At 29.1% G+C, this 20,874-nt stretch overlaps 1 protein-coding gene across 1 annotated transcript in view; it reads right to left on the bottom strand.

Annotated features, from left to right (window-relative positions):
- Positions 1-687: 687 nt before the first annotated feature.
- Positions 688-20,874, bottom strand: part of LOC129963195 (nose resistant to fluoxetine protein 6-like) — an 87,320-nt gene continuing 67,133 nt past the window's right edge. The window contains exons 6-15 of the mRNA XM_056077368.1: positions 20,115-20,294; positions 17,622-17,715; positions 11,582-11,671; positions 9,738-9,903; positions 9,569-9,648; positions 8,134-8,256; positions 5,925-6,048; positions 3,940-4,129; positions 2,738-2,880; positions 688-1,583 (exon numbers count right to left, since the gene is read on the bottom strand). Of these exons, the coding sequence (XP_055933343.1) occupies positions 1,284-1,583; positions 2,738-2,880; positions 3,940-4,129; positions 5,925-6,048; positions 8,134-8,256; positions 9,569-9,648; positions 9,738-9,903; positions 11,582-11,671; positions 17,622-17,715; positions 20,115-20,294 (1,490 nt within the window). The 3' untranslated portion in view covers positions 688-1,283. The remainder of the gene's footprint in view (positions 1,584-2,737; positions 2,881-3,939; positions 4,130-5,924; positions 6,049-8,133; positions 8,257-9,568; positions 9,649-9,737; positions 9,904-11,581; positions 11,672-17,621; positions 17,716-20,114; positions 20,295-20,874) is intronic.

Below are 20,874 nucleotides of genomic sequence, written 5' to 3'. Positions count from 1 at the left end.
TTAAATTAAAATCAATGAAATTATAATTGGCGTTGAAAGCTGGAAGGGGGAAAATGAAGCCCCGAGAATTCCATTATGTAAGGGACTTTAGAGGGTTAAATCCGTCCTATATTTTACTAATCTAGCCTTCTTATGATTATTCTACTGTCTATTTGAATTAAATACTAATCTTTTAAATGTAATAGATTGATATGCTATTTTGAGATATTACAGTGAAGTATCATGTCCTAAAATTTGTGATTCGTTTAATACTAAAACTTATTTGTTAAATTTTTGGAGAAAATATAACAAAATTGCTGAATATTGTAAAACCTATCTGAGCATACAAAGATAATTTAAGAACCCAAAACATGATAGAAAAATAACCCATAAAAATAAATTATGAGCATCTGTGATTATCTATTAGACAAGTTTTTCTTTCTTATTATGCGTATTATTTTTTATCGAAGGGGATATTTGAATTCTTTGATATCTCCTTAGATAAATAATATGTTATATAGGATACATGGATATTAAATTATACATAGTAAAGTAGGTAGCATAGGTGATATTGTAATTATACTTAGTGAAATGCAAGATATTTTACTATAGAATATATGCAATTTTGTGGAGAGCGTGTTTGAAATTTATTTTGTGTTAAATTCACAAAGAAAGAAAAAAAATTGTATTATTTGAAATAACATTTTATTCCATCGCACATACATATAATCAATATCTTTTTTTCTATAAGATATAAGTATACTCAACATTATAAATAAAAATATCCATTTACGCATTAATCAGTTTACATAACATAATATCGAATTTTTCCGTACAATGGGAATATATATTATTCCAATATTCATGGTATTTCCATTTATTAAACCATTTCATTTTGCAGTCAAATAAGTAGTAAATATACAAAATATTTTGTTCATGTTGCTTTCAAGCACTGGCTCCTTGAAATAACACACATTTCCACATAGAATTGAGCTGTAATCATGGTAATATACTTTCCATCGTTTAACACTGGATCCAGAACATTGAATAAAACCTAAGTTTATGGCCTGTAGGTACTTTACGAGCTTTGGTTTAAGACAAAACGAATTATATCACTGGTCTTAGTTAAGAAAAGAAACCAAGGTAAATTATGTACATTAGTAACAGACACTTCTGTTTTATATCCACTTATAAATATGTACTTTATCTGAAGTTACTTAAAATATGCTGGTGACGGTTGAAATATTAAATTGCATTGATGAGACTATTTGATGATGAGTTTTCAATTCAGGGTTTTTGCCATCTTAGAACTTCTCTTGTCCTGGTTGAACTCCTGTCAAGATATGATTGTCTTTGATGGAACTGATTGATATTGTCTGAATGTGGCGTTTTATTGACTTCGCCGTCAAAGATAAATCGTTCGAATCAGAAAAAGCACATTTGATATCTTCTTTTTCAATGTCTGTTGAAGCATTATCTCCTTCTATTTCGACATCTTTTTTCAGTATCAGTGATTCCATGTACATATAAGGCACTTGGAAGAAAATGTAGCAAAAGTAAGCCAAGACAAATGTTGTTACCAAATATCCAAAATAGTTAATTATCTAAAAGGGAGAAAAAAGAAAATTATGTTTGAGAATGATAAATTTTTATTTTCGCATCAGAATTCTGAGGAAGTTGAATTGGCTGGAATAGAACCTGGGAACGTGTGGTTCGCAGGCGAGTAACAAGACCACAAGATAAAAGTAATTACTCATGTCCCGTAGCTGTTAGCTGGCTTATACGCTTCACCACAATTCTATTTAAATTGTTTTTTAAGAATGCATTATTGCATTCAGAATTTTTCATTTATATACTGCAATCCCTAAACTGATCCTATAAAAAAAGTCAGCTTTGGTTTTTTTAAAGAATCTGTGGAAATCTCAAAAATAGTGTAATTCTTATTTACACTAAGAAAGAAATTATAAATTTTCTTATTTAGAATTTGACATAAACAGAGAAAATACTAAGAGAGAGTAGGAATTCATTCATACAGAAAGAGCAGGTATTTGCAGAAAAAAAGGAGAGAAGGGATTTGCATATATTTGATAGATGTTTCCTCGTGTACTGCTTTGAAATTATTGCATAAAGAATAATATCATGAATGTTGTTGTTGTTGCACATCCGCAAGAACAGCAGAGCTATATTAAGTCTGTGTACGCTGAAGAAGTCCAATACTAACAAGGAATTGTCAATACGATCCCGCCTGGAGAGGCCTATACCAATAATAATATGTTCAGGTGAAATCTCTTCCATAAAACACTTGGAGGCAGACTTCAAAGAGTTTAGCATTCAAAGAGTTAGACTTCGAAGAGTTAAACATTTATTCATTAAATTCAGAATATTGAATTTAATGAATAAATGTTTGAAAAAAAAAATCTTTGAAAGAAAAAGTAATTTGAATTCATTTTGAAGAGGGAGGGGGGGGGAGAGAACGAAAATCAGTTGGGTTTTTCCCCCAAGCAACTCAAGATATTGTACAATGTCTCTGTATTATTTCAAAGCACTCAGTAGCATTTTACAAAAACTGGGTCTTTTACTTCCAAACTTAAGATCATGATGATTTTACATAAAAAATTAAAGCACAGCGACGGTAAATATTAAAAAAATGACGTTTGACCTTTTTAAATTCTGAATATTTGATTAAAAAGTATTTATGTTATGATGTTTGATAGAAGTTTTTCTTATGACATTTGATAGCAAAAAGAATAATACTCACGTTTTCTTCATGGCTTAGATACATCCTTTCACGCATTATTCCAATGTGATAGTAAATGACTATGAGATGCAACAAGTAGGCTAAAAAGCTTAATCTGTATGCAGGAATAAGAGCTTTCCAAGATAAGACATCAGGGATAAATCCTAATTGATAAATAATTTATAATGAAAATACAATAAATTATCAAAATAAATAAGGTTATTAATGTAATTAACAAAATTTATTTATTTATTATACAAGAGATAAGGCTAGAGAGTTCCACTCTACGTAATTAGTTCCAGAGTGATTATAATCCACATTTATTTCTACATTTTCATAGATCTCCAGATTACAAAAATTTAATTCATGTCAAGAAACCATGTTTAGTTCCTTTAATACCTTATTTCTGTTCTAGTTATATCTGAATGCTGTTTGATTTAACTAACATATCTGTAAAAATTTATAGATTTTTCTATCAGCTATTACTTGAAAATTGTGAAGACCTGATGGCACAGTAGACCTGATGGGTTCGAAACCTTAAAACCTCGGGTTCAAACATCCCAATAATCTATATAAACAATAATCTATATCAGAAGCCCATAAAAAGCTCATATCCACTGATATGTCCTTTATTGATACAAGTTTTTTTTTATTATTATTAGTTTTAAAATAATGTTAACAACAAAAATTATTTATTAGTCAATATGACACTATAGTGCTGCCATCTATTGGTCTATTTTTTTCTCCCATATAAAACTAAAATTAATTAATTAAATTAAATTAATTAATTAATATTTGAAAAAAACTGTACTAACATCAAGTGTCATCCACTACAAGTTAAAAAAATGTATTTGAACTTGGGTGGATGAATAAAGGGTATTTTGTTAACGATTGAAAATTTGAACAAGATATATAAATAAATATACTATACAGGGAGAGTGTGAACTAACAGTAGGAATTGAAAAAAATCATTAATTACAGTTATCCTGCGATTTTTTTGCATTCATTTTTCTAATTAATTGCTAGAAATCACAAAACCTATTATGTAATAATTTAAAAATTTTCATTTTACTTTCAATTAATTATGATTGTTTCATTACCACATAGAACAAAACCATTTTAACCTCCACAAGCTAAGAAAATTTCTCCAAAAATCCAAAATTTAACCATCATTCAGCTTTTTAAAAAAGGTGGAATGAAAATTGAAGCATAAATGTACTTACCAGCTTTGCCAGTGACACAAGCTATAGTAAACCAAGCTAAGAATAAAGCATATACGTTTCTATTCAGCATAGCATACAATATAGCTACAGAAGATTCCATTTTCAGATCACCATGACGATATTCGTAAAGCCCACACATTACAGCAAGCAAACAAGCCAAGGCAATACACCAAATTACTGTAGTTACAACCTAAACAAAAAAAAAATTAATTACATTTCAACATTAAAATTTCTGTAAATCAGTGTTATGAAGTTTTGCAATACTGCTTAATTTTGTCAGTTATAACTTTTGATTTAATTTATTCAAAAATTAGAATGAGAAGTATTTTTTTATTCTAAAGTTATTGATTCAAATAAAGTTGGAAATATATTTTCATATATAAGTCTTTCTTTTTATACAGTAATTTAAATAAATTTAATGAATTTTAGATAAAAAATCTTTTTACAATAAAATTATTTTTATTCTTGTCACAAAGAAAAACGAAACATAATCAATAATTGACATATGTGATTTGTTTGAAAAAAGAATTTAACCCCATGACCTATAGATTTGCTTAATTTGGAAATTAGGTGTCACAGTATTAGCAAATGCAAAAAGTATGCAAATTAGATGACATAATAATAAATATTTTATTTAGGATATTTATTGTTATTTAAGTCAAAATAAGAAGTAAAAAAAAAATATTCAATTCTTCCGAAAATATCTTCTTTTAAAATTATTTTCTTCTTTGATTTAATAATAGGTTTAAAAATCAAAATTCTGAAATTCGAATCAGATTTGTCATTGTATATGAAGCGGTTGATCTGAAACTGAATCGATTAAACTGAATCTTTATTGTGAGTGAAAGTTCATTCATATATAACGATTTTCTTATAATGAACTTGATATAGGTTTTTTGATTACATAATAAATATCAAAGTGACAATAAATATCCGCTATCAGAAGTTTCCTGATAATTTTTTGTAAAATCAAGATCTGCTTTTCATTGGCACTAATCATCATTTTTGAAAGTATTGCTGCATTAATGACCATGTGATCTTATTGGCCTTGCTTAATTTCAAATTAATCTCTTATGCATAACTTGAGTTTCAAGACTATCAAGTTTGAGTTTCAAGACTATAAATATTTTTAACACTGTATTATAATAAATATTAAAGCAGTGTTATTTTGATAATCTTATACCTGTTCTATTTAGTGAATAAATTATCCTTCCTATGAAATCTTAGTGACGCTAAAAATATAATTGTCTTATTAATTTTCTTCTAAGAGCATTTGCTTTTCATAGGACTATAACTGCACTTCTTATTTATCATGTAAATTACTCAGATAAGAAACAATTATTCTTAACTAGTTTGAATAATGGAAAAAAATCATTCAATTAAGTATTTGAAGAAACAATAAAAATGGCTTGAATTTCATTGCAATAAAGAAATATATTGTCGAAAATCATGTAAAAAAATATTTGTCAAAACTCAGGAAAAATTATGGCATTATTTGAATTAAAGGGGATATAAAATTATTTATGAGCAATAACATTTTCGGAAATTATTACGAGGAAATACTAAAATCTTCCTTAAATTGTAATTAATCAAGTCTTTAAAAACTGGTTCTGTATTATATATTTCTACCTTCTAAAATAAATTTGTGCTAAATTTCGTAGCTGTAGGTCAAGTGATCTGGCCTGTAATGACCAACACACTCGATTTGGTTTAACATTAGTAATAATCACAAATAAATAAAGATGGCATTGTTCTTATTTTAACACACCATTTAGAAACTCTAATTACTATAATGGAACAAGCAATACTTTGTTTTTTTTTAATTATTAAATGCCTTTCATCAAAACAGCTACAAACAAGAACAGCAACTGCACGAATGTAGTATCGCAATTTTATTAGTATTTCTCCTGATTCTTCTTATATACGATGGTAGTGTAAGAACTTACTTTCTTACCAAAGTTTTTTGGTTTTAGGAATGAACTTACCGTTCCAAATTTAATACTGTTTTTATACTTTGCAACTATATATCCTGTGACAAGACCAATAGAAAAGGTACCAACGTGGTCGAACGTCTTAATGAATAATGTATTCCACATTTTTGGCCCAGATCTAAAAAGAATTAATGAATTTATGAGAATAATATGAGAATTTAGTTCTTATATTACAGTTAATATGAAATGTATAAAACTTTAAGGATATTTGAAACGATTTTCTGGCAATCAGTAAAATATAATTTTTTTTTTTTGATTTTAAAATGATGATAATTAAACTTCTTCCCGTTTTGAAGAAATAGAAAGGCTATTTTAAGAAAAAACCTTGTAATTTTGAACGGTGGTTTAATGAAGAAGACGCGGCCTCAAAAACATCCCCCTCAAGTAAATTTCCTCACCACTCCAAATTGAGGACATTCCATCATCAAAGTCTCATTTAAAGCACAGCATTCTCATATACCATGTGATAACAGATATTAAACCATGAGTGTGTTACTATTTATAATGGAACTTATGCAATGCTATAACAATACATTTTTTTTGTTACTTTGATATATAACATGATGCAATGCTATAATAATACATTTTTTTGTTACTTTGATATATAACATGATGCAATGCAACAACATTTTTTTTTATATAGAAATCGAGTTTAAAATTTTTACCATTTTCTACAATTAAAGAAGTCAAACAGTAATTTAAATTATAGGTTTTTAAACTCATTTAAAAACATTTTCTTTTCGTAGATTAGCAGTAATTTTAAATTTAATTAATATTAAGATAAATGAATATATTTTTAATGCTAGAAGATGTGCTTATTTAATATGTTCTAATACTGTTAACATTATTTTAAATATGCTTGTCACAAATTAACTGACAGACAGTATAAATATCTCATGCATATTGGTAGAATGCTTAGGAAATAAGATATTATTTGTAATGCATTTTAGATGTAAATAAATATATAGCAAAAGTAAAAATATACAGTAAAAGAAGATATACAGTGAGATCTTCTCTATCTATAATGTTAACGAGCACTCAAATCAAAAATCATTGTTAACATCGGTTTAAAACTAATAATGATCAATTAGCCTAAAAAAAACAAAATATGATACAAGATTGGAACAAAAAAGCTGCATTTCATAAAATAATGTATTCTGCCAAGCATAAACATCAAGAAGCAAAATAAGTGTGATTAAATGAACTATAAAATGGAAAATTTCTAGATAAAATAATAAAAGATTTTTAAAAATATTGTAGCATTATTACGTAAAAGAAAATTTATCTGTCTCTAGAATAATAAAATTCGATTTCAAAACGATGAAATGTGCATTTGTCTAGAAATGCAATGCAAACAGAAAATATAAGTCAGACTGAAAAAAAATATCATCAGAACTCTGCCCATGAAACTTTGCTACAATTGAGAATAAGAAATGTAAGTTAAATGTGAAATATACGATCTCACAACAATACAATGTACAGATACGCACTAATTAAAACTAATAATTAAAATCGGATTGAAATAAAGGATTGCTCTACTAACAGAAAAAAATGCATTACAAAATTTAGAATTAAAAAAATTGCTGAATAGAAGAAAAGAAATAACTTAGTTTTATCCATTTGCAAATTCATAAATACTTCCGGGTTCTAATTGCAAGTTTACACAATGAAATCTAATTATTATGAATGCCCGTATTCATTATTTGCGCACAAAAAAACAGACTTAAAAAATAAAGATGCTAAAGCGTGTTACTGCCATTATTAGATTATTCTTATATTAAAGAGATTAATTTATAATAGTTTCCTACATTTCCTGAAACGGCATTTTGTGACTTCAATAAGGAAGGCGCATAACTGGGTTCAACGAAATAATGACTTTCCTGTGACATAACTATTTTGCAACTAAGCAAAACTAAATATTAATATTTTCAGTTTATTATCTATTGACGTCTTTACACATTTTAAGGCTTTGGACGATTTCTTCATTTTATAATGCTTTCAGGCTAAGGCTGACATCTTCCTATGTGAATTTACTAATAGAATACGTTAGCTGAAACAATGAAGCGAGACTAAGGCAAGATAAGACGAATCAAGTCGTAAATAGTATCATGTTATGAAGATTCGTATTAAAAGTTCAAATCTCTTTTAAATTTTTCTGAATTAATTTGTATATTTGAATGAGATTTACAAATATATTACTCACACTCCATCTAGAAGATACATTGAAAGAGCTCCAGGAAGTTTATGTATGAAAACGATTGCTCCTACTGCTGCCATGCCACATATCACAATTACTATGATTAATATAAATCCAATGTTTGGTTTCCTGAAAAATAAATGATTTATACATTAATAAGAAAAATGAGTTATTTATTGAATACCATTAAATTACTGTTAAAACTGTTCATAAAAAGAAAATGAATCCTATTTCACAGTGAAAATGGCCATTTTAAAAAATAGCAAAGTCGTAAATTTATTTTTGAGGAAGGAAATGAACAATGCAGGATTATGCAAAACAAATGGTTATAACTTTCTTAAAACGAGCGATAGAAAAAACACACACACACAATATAAAAGGAGGCTTAAAGTTTTGCTTGGATAGATAACAACTGCTGAATGATACATATTTCCCATGGTTGCATGAGTATCTTACACATGGAAGTTTAACTCTTCTCAGCCATTGCGAAGCATGTTCGCAGCCATTTTTGTACATTCATGAATATTGTTACGAATTTGTAATATTACTTTCCTGCAATGTTAACATGATTATGGAAAAGAGATATTTTCAAATAGTTTTAATGGATAGTGAATGAATGCAGGGTTAATACCGAATGGATGCCCCGAACTTATCAACACAACTGGTAATGAAAATTAAGATTCGGAAAAATACAAGAATTATGACGATATATTTATAAGCAGCTGAGACCCGAAGAGCCTTCTAGAAAATTTCATAAAAGGCAAAGTGAATCAATTCTGTCTTTAGAGTGTTGATCACAGAGTGAGATCTCTAACTGTAATATGAGTTCTATTGCTTTTTTTTGTCTGCTTATATTATAAATTTTTACAAATGCTATTCTTTGTGTATATCTCGGCTGTGTATTTGCTATCTGTGCTTTGTATTTCTTTATGAAATAAAGCGTCATTTTCTATTACTCAACATTTAGGACTTTTACCATTACGAACCCACTGGAAGATTTTCTTAACAATATTCGGTATTTGGCTAATTCTTCTTCAAATATTTTTTTGGTCCCCATTATATTAGCATATATCTCCATACAAACATCCATACAAAAACCCATTTCACTTCCGTATGACATTCTCTATGAACCCCTTCAATTCTTATGCTGTTGCAAGGAGAAGAGATGATGTTTCAGGTGTGACCCAAAGAAAGTCACGTGGAATAATTAATATATATGCCGAAAAAAACAAAAAACAACCAACCCTTTCAACTTCATTTTACATTGCGTCTAAGTCTTTTTACAGCTTTTCGATTTTACAGTACAATAAGCTGTAATCAGTGCAACTATTTTGAATAACATTATATACTGAAATCGTTGTTGTTTATTAAAACAGTAGATTAAATTAAATAACTATTTTTTTGAATGTATAATAAAATGTTATTAAAATTGAATACTTACTTAATGAGGAACCAAACAACTATCATTGCTACTACATACAGCTGCATGATAGCAGCCAGCAACCATGTGTGGTATAGACACTGAAGTTGAAAATATTTTATTAGTAATTTAAATCATAATCTAAAGAATAAATACAGAAAGGAAATAAAAAAATGACTTCTTTACGTACTGTATCATCTGACTGCCAGTAATTTTGAATATAAAACAGATTCAACCACCATCTGTCCCGACAACTTTTCAGGTAAGGGCCAACAAAATCCCCCCAGAAAGGTCCATTTCCAAACAGAGGTAAGAGTAAGAACAAAGCTATTGCCAATAATTGGAAAAATGTCATCCTGTACAAAGGTAAAAATATAACATATTTGGTAAATGTTTGCATAGGCATTTAAGTTCACACTTAGAAAAACTAAATAGATATCAAAAATGAAATGTAATAGCATAAGAGTTTGCAATGTAATAGTAACAATCTTATAGTTGCTACCGATACAGCATTGGTACCTTGAAACATTTATAGCTTTCATGTAATCATCGCCTTGTAACAGTGTTTTTTTTTTCAGAAAAAAGTCGTAGATTTCCCGAAGTTTTGCTAGTTTTATTGATGATTTGGCGAGGTATATCGCTTTTAAAGAATCCTTGAAATATCTCATAATCACAACAACTTAAAATATTGAAAATCCAAACTATTGATCTCCAAATTAAATTCCTATCAAATCTATCACCTTAATGAGGAGCTGAGAAAAATTTTAACATTTTTTGGTGCTAATTTTCAAATATATTACTGTTCAAAAATAATTTTTATACTGTCTTATAATGCAAAATAATTTCCTCCCGATGTCAGCAGTTTACTTGTAATTCAATTTCATTTTCATACAAATATTTAATTGCGTGTTTTCTTTCATTGTTGAAGGGTAAAGAATGGGAATTACACTTATTATTTCATATTCTTTAACAATGTTATAGTGAATTTTATTTTGTATTTTATTTTTATCAGTTTTTTTTCCTTAAATTTGTTTATAACGCCCATTATATTAAATAATATACCCAGTAAGCTGAAGAATTATGGATGTCCTTTGAGCTCATATTTTAATTTAACCTTGCTAAATAGGCATTTGATTGTAAAATGGTCTGTACTGTTTTAATATGGGGATAATATATCTAGTTTGCAAGAAAAAAGAAAGATTGATAATTCGCAATTAGATGTTAGATGACTAGGATCGTTACGTCAGGTGACTTGATTCCATTAAACAACAGTTCGTGCAGATTAATAGATGTATTGAACAAAACCGATGACAGGATAGTAAAGTAATATGGTTTGAATATTGGCTACAATTTGATGTTTAACCCTTTCACTACTATACCGCCCAGCAGGACTTACAAATTCTCTACCGGTTCTGCCTCAAATGCAAAGTTTTGGCTGTGTCAATAAGACAAGGGTTAAAAATACTTTTCTAAGAGACTAAGAATATCAAATTATGCCTAAGATACTAAGATACTGATTTGTCAAGATGGCAAATCAACTGGCCTCAAAAGGTTTATGGAATAAAAATAACTAGTAAATAAAGAATGATGTGTTGATTATAATAAATCTCAAAAATAAGTGTATAATGAATCTCAGAATTAAGATGGCATTTGATAGTCTCTTTAAAATTTATTGTCTAACAGTTTTTGAAGCTCTTGTCTTTCGTAAATGTTACAGAACATTAAATTTTCTTACAATACTATTTGAACTGAATTACTTCTACACTAAAATTCAGCAATTAAATAACAACACGAGCATGAATTCAGCAAAATTTATTAATTTTGTGAAGCATTGCTTTCATTTACAATCTTTCTTTTTATCTCAGACTTTTAAAAACTGTTATTTGAAAATTTTGATTTGCTATATTAATATCGCATTTTAGTCATTTTGAAACACCATCCGATTTTTTCATTTCTATTTTAAATTCTCTTAAATTAAAAACATTACGTAAGGTTTTATATATATAAAACAAAAAAAAAACCCTGCTTACTTACCTTACGTAAGGCTTAAATAGCAATTTTGGAAGATTCATTTTTGGCATATTAATGGATTTTCCCCATCGAATGAACGTGATTAAGAATCCCCTAAAAAGCAAAATAAATAAATAAATAAAATTTAAAAGATGTTTTTCAAGTGTACTGAACATATCCTTTCATAAAAGATTACGAATATCGATCACTACAATTTTGATTATAAAAATATGAGAGAGTTGAAGTAGAATAGTTGAGAATCTACTTTCAATTTAATAACTCATATCCATTTCCTTTGGATCATGAAAAGTTTTAATGTAGTTAAAGAAAAAGTTTAAATTCAATTATAAATCATGGAGATAGTTATATGCATATAATTATGTAGAATTGCCTGATTAGCAATCAGATAACTCAAAAAGTATCATTTAATGATTTGTAGGTGGCAGAATAGGAGTCTGAGATCATTGAGGTGTTGAAATTTGGCTAAAGAGTTATCAACCCATTATCCAAAATTTGCCTTAACTATTTAGATCACAGGTTCCCAAATAGTGGATCGCGATAAGACTTAAAATTTATATGTATATTTCACATAATTGGGATATGGGATCAAAATAGTCTTCAAGCTATATGATAACAAGATAAAAAATAAATTAAATAGCACAATACACAAACAAGCAATTCGTGTCGAATGACAAGAAATGAAGCCAAACAAGTGTTTTTCGAACGAGCGAATAAAAGTATTTTTGCACATCTGTCGCTTTGCCTGTTGCTCCAATATGTGACTTCACTTAAGTTTACATTCCCATGCATCGCATCTACATAACCAGAAACTCCTTTACGCTATTGTCATCCAATTCAGTTCGCATATGCATAAACTTCTAAGCGTTTGATCATAATTTGTTTTTATCCCTCAAAAACCTCTTACGAAAATAACAACACTAAAAAATAAAACAAGATGAGGGTGCAATAGGGCGTCATAGATTTAATTTGACGAAATATTCGTGAGATATTAGTAAAAGATTGAGAATCTTTATGGGTAACTCTCAGATTTACAACTCAACTTATATCATCATGAGTTATCTCAGCTGATTGGAGTAAAGAATAAGTGTTTTTATTTACTGTTCTTCGACTCCTTTCATGGCTGATTATCTTTTTGATTTTGTGGAGCTTTACATATTTATGAATCCTTTTATTATGCATTCTAAGCATCTTCTAGTTTAGAAAGCTTCACAAAAAAATTCTTTTAAAGATAGAATAAGTCGAATGTGTAGCAGAACTCAGTGCAGATTGTTAAAACTTAATGTTACGGTAGAATTTGGAAATGTTGTTAATATAAAATTTTGTAATATTTCAATAATGACCCCAAAGCTGCAAAATAAAAGAGAACGTTATTATTTTTTAAACGAAATTACATTGACACCATGCGACAGAAACCTATATACTTTTGAAGCTAAATGCTTTTAACTTTCATTTTCAATTTTTTTAACTTTCATTTTCAATTTTTCTAGCTGGCAAGCAAAGTTTTGGAGCTAATCGATTTTGAGATGAAATAACAGCTATGGTGTCATAGTTCTACGTCAACCTTTTAAAAACGCATCTGCTGTCAAAAAAGCATACATAATAATAGTGCAATATTGGTAAAACCAGGTAAAAACATATATGTGATTAAAAGATGATGATGAAAATTGTCATTTATGCTTTATTCATTGCCTACGCGATTTTGAGTTTCAATATTCATTGCCTACCCGATTTCGAGCTACAAAACCCCCTAACCAAAACAACATCATGTTCTGACATGATAAAAAAAATCTAACTGGAGATTTTTGAAGAATTTCCACGTTTAAAACTTCCCTGGGTTCCAAAAACAGATTTTTGACATTATATCTTTCTAGCTGTGAGCACGGTAAATCAAAAACACTGATCTAAAACGGATAAAATTTGATATACGGTCTTCACACTTTAATTATAGATCTGTAGCTAATGGTTATAGACGAGGATCGAACTCGTAACCTTACGGTTTGTAGCCGCGTAACATGACCACAAGACAAAAGTCATTACTAATGTGCCTGAGCTGTTATCTAGTTTATAAAGCGTCACTATGAAGATCATTATGAAATTTTGGACGAAGTTCATATAGAAGAAGTCGTCGGAATACAAGTTAATACGATAACTACAAAACGAGGAAAGCTTGATATATATAATTTAAAAGCAGATTTAGCATCTAAAGTGTAGATGCCTATCAAATTTAGAACCAATCCCGTCAAAGGGTTGATCGTCTGTTGGTCAATACTTTCAAAAACATATAAACGCGATAGCTGAAAAATACAATGAATTAAATATATCAAATTTGGTATGGGATTTTGTGACTACGAGTGTGGTTTTGTGCCAAATTTTTATTTCAATCGACTGGGAAATACGCGTTTAAGACAAAAATTCGATTTTCGTATAGTATTTGCACGCCTAGAGATAAATCGCCAGAAAAATCACTGAGGGTTGCAAGATAGTTTCAGCAAAAATGCTTAATTCCCGTCAAAGATCAGTAAATTGCCAGTAGTAGGCAATTCATTTGTAGCCTTACCTAAGACCCATGATATTGTGAGAGGATATATGATTAACTCCTTTATTACAGAGTACGCGAGAAAATTTTGAGATCACTCCCGCTGGATCATTTGAATAAGAACTCTTAATGATGAAAGTTCACCTAGAGGTTACACAATAGTTACTCAAATATGGCCAGTAGCTTCCCTGGGGATTCATTAAAGAAACATAAGTTAGATGAAATACGATGGCTTAAAAAATAGAATATATGTAGAAGACGATAAGTAATACCTGTAAATTGCTCACAAACACAAAATGGGATGAATATTGAAATAAATTATGTATATTCAATATATTTATATATAAGCAGGAAGAAATGTGCGCGTGGATGTTTGCGTAGTTTTATATCCATTGCTGTTTGTGGAAGGTTCTTTACATATTTTTAGATTTCATGCATATGCTTTCACAATAAGAGTAATGAGAAGAATAAATTTATGGAGCTTCATTTCTCAAGAATGTTTCTTCCAGCTTATGGAATGTTCTTTACATATTTTTAAATTTCGTGGGTACTCTTTCACAATAAGAGTAATGAGAAGAATAAATTTAAGGAGCTTCATTTCTCCAGAATGTTTCTTCCAGTTTATGGCTATTTAAGACTCCCCTGTCGTCAATAATAAATATTTAAACCTCTTTTTTATTTAGAAATAGCAAAATTCCAATGTTATATGCACATTTTTTTGTACTATTTCGTTATATATCACTAAAAGTTTTTTTCCATTTTTTCAAAAGTTTTTTCCTAATAGGCTTAGATTTCAGTAAAGTTATTTTTCGGTATATATTCTTTGCCAGTATTTGGAAGATAATGGGAATTCATGTTAATCATTTTAATTGTTGATCTTTTGATTTTTTGGAGAGGTATAATACCAGCATTAATTCTGATAAAAATTTGATGAGTATTATTTGATGCTAAACATTTTTTGGTGTTGAAGCGGGAGAGTGTATTGGTCAATCATGGAACAAATCGATCTTTATTCTCTCGAATGAGAAGCATAGAGGAAAACACTACTATCAACAAAAAATCCGAAATTGATGCTTTAACGAAACTTTACGTTTAGACATATCTGAGTCCGAAAAGCACATTTTTGGCATTATATCTGTCTGTCTGTGAACATGATAATTATAAAGCACTTTCAACTAGATGGTTGAATTTTGGTATATGTAATTATAATAAAAATTTTAGATATCTATCAAATTTTGAGCAAAATTCATTCACAGAAAATCTCTCTGTCTGTCTGTCTAGATGTTCAAATGCAAATGACTCGATAACTACAAAACCCAAAGAGCTAGGTAAATAAAATTTGGCACATCGATTTTTTCCCTTTCCCTTTTTCATTCCCCCTTTTCATTTTCCCTTTACACAGATATTGTATCTAAAAATCGATACACACCAAATTTTAAACTAAATCCATCAATTGGTAGACTGTCTGTTGTTGTATCGAATTCATATAAACGCAATGACTTAAATCAATGAAATTCGGTGACTACTACTGTAGCTTTGTGAAAAATTTTGGCCCCAACTGATCGGCAAAAATACATCCAAAATATATTTCGTGATAGATTTAGTAAAAAATGCTAGATTCACACCAAAGATCTATGTTTCGTAATTATCGTTGCCAATGCCATGGAAGGAATTCGTAGCCTTATCGAAGGTCTGTAATTTTACGAGGAGGACGGGAGGTGAGACCTTTATTGGAGAGTACGTTAGAAAGTTTCGAGAAACGACTTCAGATGATTTATTTAAGTATTGTTTTTATATTGTTGAGTTTTGACGGTTCATTTATTATATTCACAATGTGAGGAAGTATTTGAATTTTTTAACGAGTCTTTTTCTTTAACAATTAAACAACCAATATTTGTTTAGTAACATTAATTTAGTAATGCCAATCAAGTTTAATGATTGCATCGTATCACACAAAATTAAAGTACTATTTTAAGTTTTTCTGCACTTAAAACATTTTGACTGATTGGTTAAGCGTGCGTTAATTGGAAAAATCAGCCAGTTCTTGTAATTGATAACTTTTTGAAGGTTATTTTTGGTGATATCTCCAGAAAATGAAAGGAGACGTAAAGATTATTGATGATACATCAAGGGAAAATGCCCTTTTATGACCAAATTGGTAAAATAAGCACAGTAGTTGATCCTGTAGATTCTGTCTTGTCGAGAGAATGTAGAGTGAAGTAATATTTGTGAAGCCTCCTTTGAAAATAGGAAATGTTCAGGTTTAGGAGACCATTGATGACGTTTTATCTAGAAGTAATGAGATTTCATACGAGATAAATACTGGTGAAATCGGATCAATGATTGTGATAGGATCAAACTATTTTAAATATACATATATATTAAGCAATGACGACTTTTTCTTTGAGATTGCGGAGCATTTATATCATCCAATTATTTTAAAACTATATGTTTCATTTTTTAGTAGTACTTACCATCTTTCCCTTGATAAGGATTAAATAAATTTAAATTTTTACAAAAAAAAAAGAGAGAGAGAAATATCTTGTCACGTAATCGTAGTTGGGTACTAAAGCCCCTTTATAAATCAGAGAAATTTCAACAAAAGTGGAAACTAAATACCTATACTGAGCAGGAAACAAAGTTGAATATCAAGTGAGTCTACTCGAAATCAATTTATGTGCATGACAAATTGATATATAGTGAGGATCATCTACATTACCTTCGGAATTCTGAAATTCGCATCTGAATCCTCATCGTATGAAAACTTACAAATATTCGCCGTTCTAATCTTTTCCAATCGAATTTTTCTCTTTTGAATTAAATTGCTAAATTTTACATAAGTTTTTGAAAGCTTTTTTTTTTGCTTTATACAAATTATTCAGGTAAATTCACAAGTTTTTCAAAGAAAGGAACCTAGCGACATTTTGAAATATGCTTTTAAAACGGCACTTCTTCATCAAGAGACAATGGAAAAATAATCAAATTGTGATCTTTTAAGAATCTGAGAAATACCATTTACAGCATAGCTGCTTTCTGCGTTTGTTTGGCACATCTAAGTTTATGAAAATTCGAATTTGAAATCTGTTTCATTCAAATAAATGAAATGCCCCAGAAAATTATTTATATTGACACCTGAATACAGATTTCTATATCAAGTTTTAATTGAGGTAAAATTAGTAAGAAGTATAGACACATCTTCTATGAACCATCAATCATTGTATAAATTCTTGTATCATGCCTAAAACAGACTATAGTTTTTTTTAATAGGGAACTGATGTTAGAATAGTTTAGAATATTTTCTTTTAAGCAAAGCGAGAGGAAGAGAGATAAAGATCAAAATCGTATTTCAGTTTAAGACAAGAATTTTCAATGAAAGGAATGGTTTAAAATACATTATACAAACGATAAATTGGAGATGTTATTTATACTAAATTATTGAAAATTATGATAACTCTTCAGATAATAAATGAATGAAAAAAACATAAAAGACTTATGAAAAGTACTTACGCAATGAAAAAGTAGTTCTCTACTCCATTTGATCCATTTGCGATTAATGAGAATGAAAACTGCTGCATGTATTCATAATAGTTTATAACACTACCTGAAATATGAGAAAATATGTTTTTATAATTTATAGAAATCCATTCGATTCATTTTAATATCAGACTAACAATTTCATTCTGAAAGATTCTGCTTGTGTAAATTATTAAACACAAGTTACACAACAATTAGATGTTTTCATTTTTTTTAATGTTTTACTAATTTATTTCACATTCATCTTCAGAATTACGTTCAGAATATTTCATAGCTTTTATTCTATTATTTTCACACGATATCTTTACCCTTGCCGCGCATATTGTCACAAATTAGTAGCTTAAAGAAAATGACGCGTTTTAAACAGAATATTATATGATTGTTTTTGTTTTTTCTAAGAGCACGTGAATCATAATGATGGAAAAAAATGACTTCAAGCAAATGGCCTAAAACCTGCTCCATAAAAGATTTTCTTGACAAATAGCAATAACTTTTAGTTCATATTTATTTTTCATATACATTTGATTCAAAAATTGAACAGACGAAACTCTTGATTATATAAGTGGATATTAAAATTTAAAATGAAAATATGTTTTTTCTCAAGAGATGAACTGATTTAAAATTTAAAAAATGAGAACGGCAACTTTTAAAAACACCAGAGCGCTCAGCCTGCACTCAGCGACACTGAAAAAGTTTTGTTTCGATGCTCCATCATAATTTAATTAAACATATTAATTAATATTGTCTGGTATTTGATTCCTTAGAATTTTGAATACTTTTTACTATTAAATTTATAAAGGGATGGGGAGGGGATAGGTTTAAAATTATTCGCTATCCTGATTTAAAATGAAATGAATTCTTTTGTTATTAGCTTTAACACTTTTACATAAATATCTAAATTTCTAAAATATTATTCATTTATTTATCATATTAATTGTTGCATATGTAATTAATGACAGAGTGAGATAATTTCTTACACTTTTCAAGAAAATATCTTTCTTGACATATTTTTTTAGAGATAAAGAATCAAGCAGGTAAATGAAAAGAAAAAATAATACTCAATATACAGATACAAATGAAACAGATCAATAATACTCATTTATACAAATAAAACTAAAACGTATGATTACATAAATTATGTTATTAATAAACTAATAATGATACATTATTAGTTATTGTTCAACAACTACTACTACTACTTTCTAAAAATTCTTTTTACTTTCTTGTACATTACGTATACAAAGCAAAAATATTGTAATCAAAAAAAAAAAAAATCCTAACACGAAATTTTGACGAATCTTTACAATTTAGACTCCCTGACTCCTAAAAACGTGTTTTTTGAAATTATATCTATTGTCTGGGAACAAGGCTAACTAACTTAACGAACTGAGCTTAAATTTTGCGGAATTTGGCAAATATTCTTTACGCAAAATTAATAAATTTAAATCATATTTTGAATGAAATCAACTCATATGGCCAGTACGGTTGTCCGCATATAAGTTAACACGCTTGGTACAAAACAATGAATCAATAAAATCTGGCTCACAGATTTAATATCTAAAGTGTAAATACCAACTTTAAAACCAGATCCCACAAAAGGATGAAGGCTGTTGGTCTTGTCACGGCCTCCTGACCTAGGGGTAGTGCATCCTCCCCGTGATCTGGGGGGAGGGGGGTTGAGCCCTGGTTCGGGCATGGTTGTTCCTTAACTTGTGTTCTATCTGTGAAGTACGTGAAAGAGCTTCCCCCCCTTCTGTAATAATGGATTGTTCAAACAAACAAGTGAGTGTGTAGGTGTCATCCTTATATGAGCTAGAAGTCAGATTTCTGCTCTCGGGTGCTCAGGGGACTTTGTCTTCAGAAACAACTAGGCTAGAGCACAAACGTGGCTTAAATCATTGACTTCGTCAGCGGGCTTGCCTGTGGCAAGTGCCATAAGTAACTACAACAGCAACAAGCATGTAAATGTGATAGCTCACACATTTACATGCACAATGCTCACACATTTACACATTTATTAACAATGATTTAAATATATGAAATTATATATGCAATTTTGTGTCAAATGTTCGTTATACAGGAAAAGGTATCCAAAATGCATATTCGAATTTCTGGTACTTGTGTTTTAACCACGTCTCAGAAATTAATTACAAAAAAAAAAATCCCGAAAAATCTTGCGCTTATAGGTTCCATTATAATTATAATTCACGAATGACATGCGGTTAATAATACACAACTACATTTATTAAAGAATATGCAAGGAAGTTCATGAGCGATCACATCTGCTCATTAACTAACTAAAAAAACTATGGGGTAATTATTGAAAAATCATTGTATTTTTAAATTCGTTATTCGTAACATTTAAAGGCATCAAAATTGTAGTATGTCATGTGAAAAAAGATTTATAAAATAAACAATTAGTATTCAAGAGAATTATTTTTTGAAAAAAGAAAAAAAGATACCTACTGTATTTGAAAAAGTAGAGATGATTGTACATGAGATAGGTGTGGCCTAAGACATTGAAAACGACGGTGAGTAGGAAAAGTCCTCTCATTGTCGGCATGGGATGATTGTCCTTGCTGACGTCCATCAACCGCTTTGTACTGCTTATCACAGATATGGACTGAGATACATTTTGTAGAACTCCTGTTGAATACATCGAAAACAAGATAAAAAATCACATTTGAAATGTAATGAAATCGGTAACTGTACATATTTACATATATGATAAAACATCTTATAAAGTAGGAATTTCTATATTATTTTAGAAATGACTCATGATGAGTAATAACTCTTTAAATTATAATTTAAAATGATTTCGCATATAAAAATATTGACGATGTAGTTCAAAAAGGTAACAATTAAGAATAATAAGTTTTAGAATTGACAATTTTAATAATTAACACCGTAATAACAGTTCATTATACCGTTTTATATGATCTTGTGCAGGTTGAGGTTCGAACTCGCAACATTAGGGTTCGTAGCCGAGTTACAAAGCCACTAGACAAAAGTGTACACTCTTCTCCGGAAGTTATTAACTGGCTTATAATGTTACCACCACAATCTTAATACAAACCTCTTTGAAGTGTCTCTAACTTAAAAAAAAGTTTCATCTCTTTTGAATTGAATATCGATTTATCAGAGATTCACGAGTTCTTAGAAATAGCTTTCAATATCGAATTCCATTAAATTCTCTTTCCAAAGAATTTTACTGATTACTCTTAAC

The sequence above is a fragment of the Argiope bruennichi genome, chromosome 3 (genome assembly GCF_947563725.1).
Source record: "Argiope bruennichi chromosome 3, qqArgBrue1.1, whole genome shotgun sequence".
NCBI lineage: Eukaryota > Metazoa > Arthropoda > Arachnida > Araneae > Araneidae > Argiope > Argiope bruennichi.
This window is presented reverse-complemented; position numbering and strand designations above follow the sequence as displayed.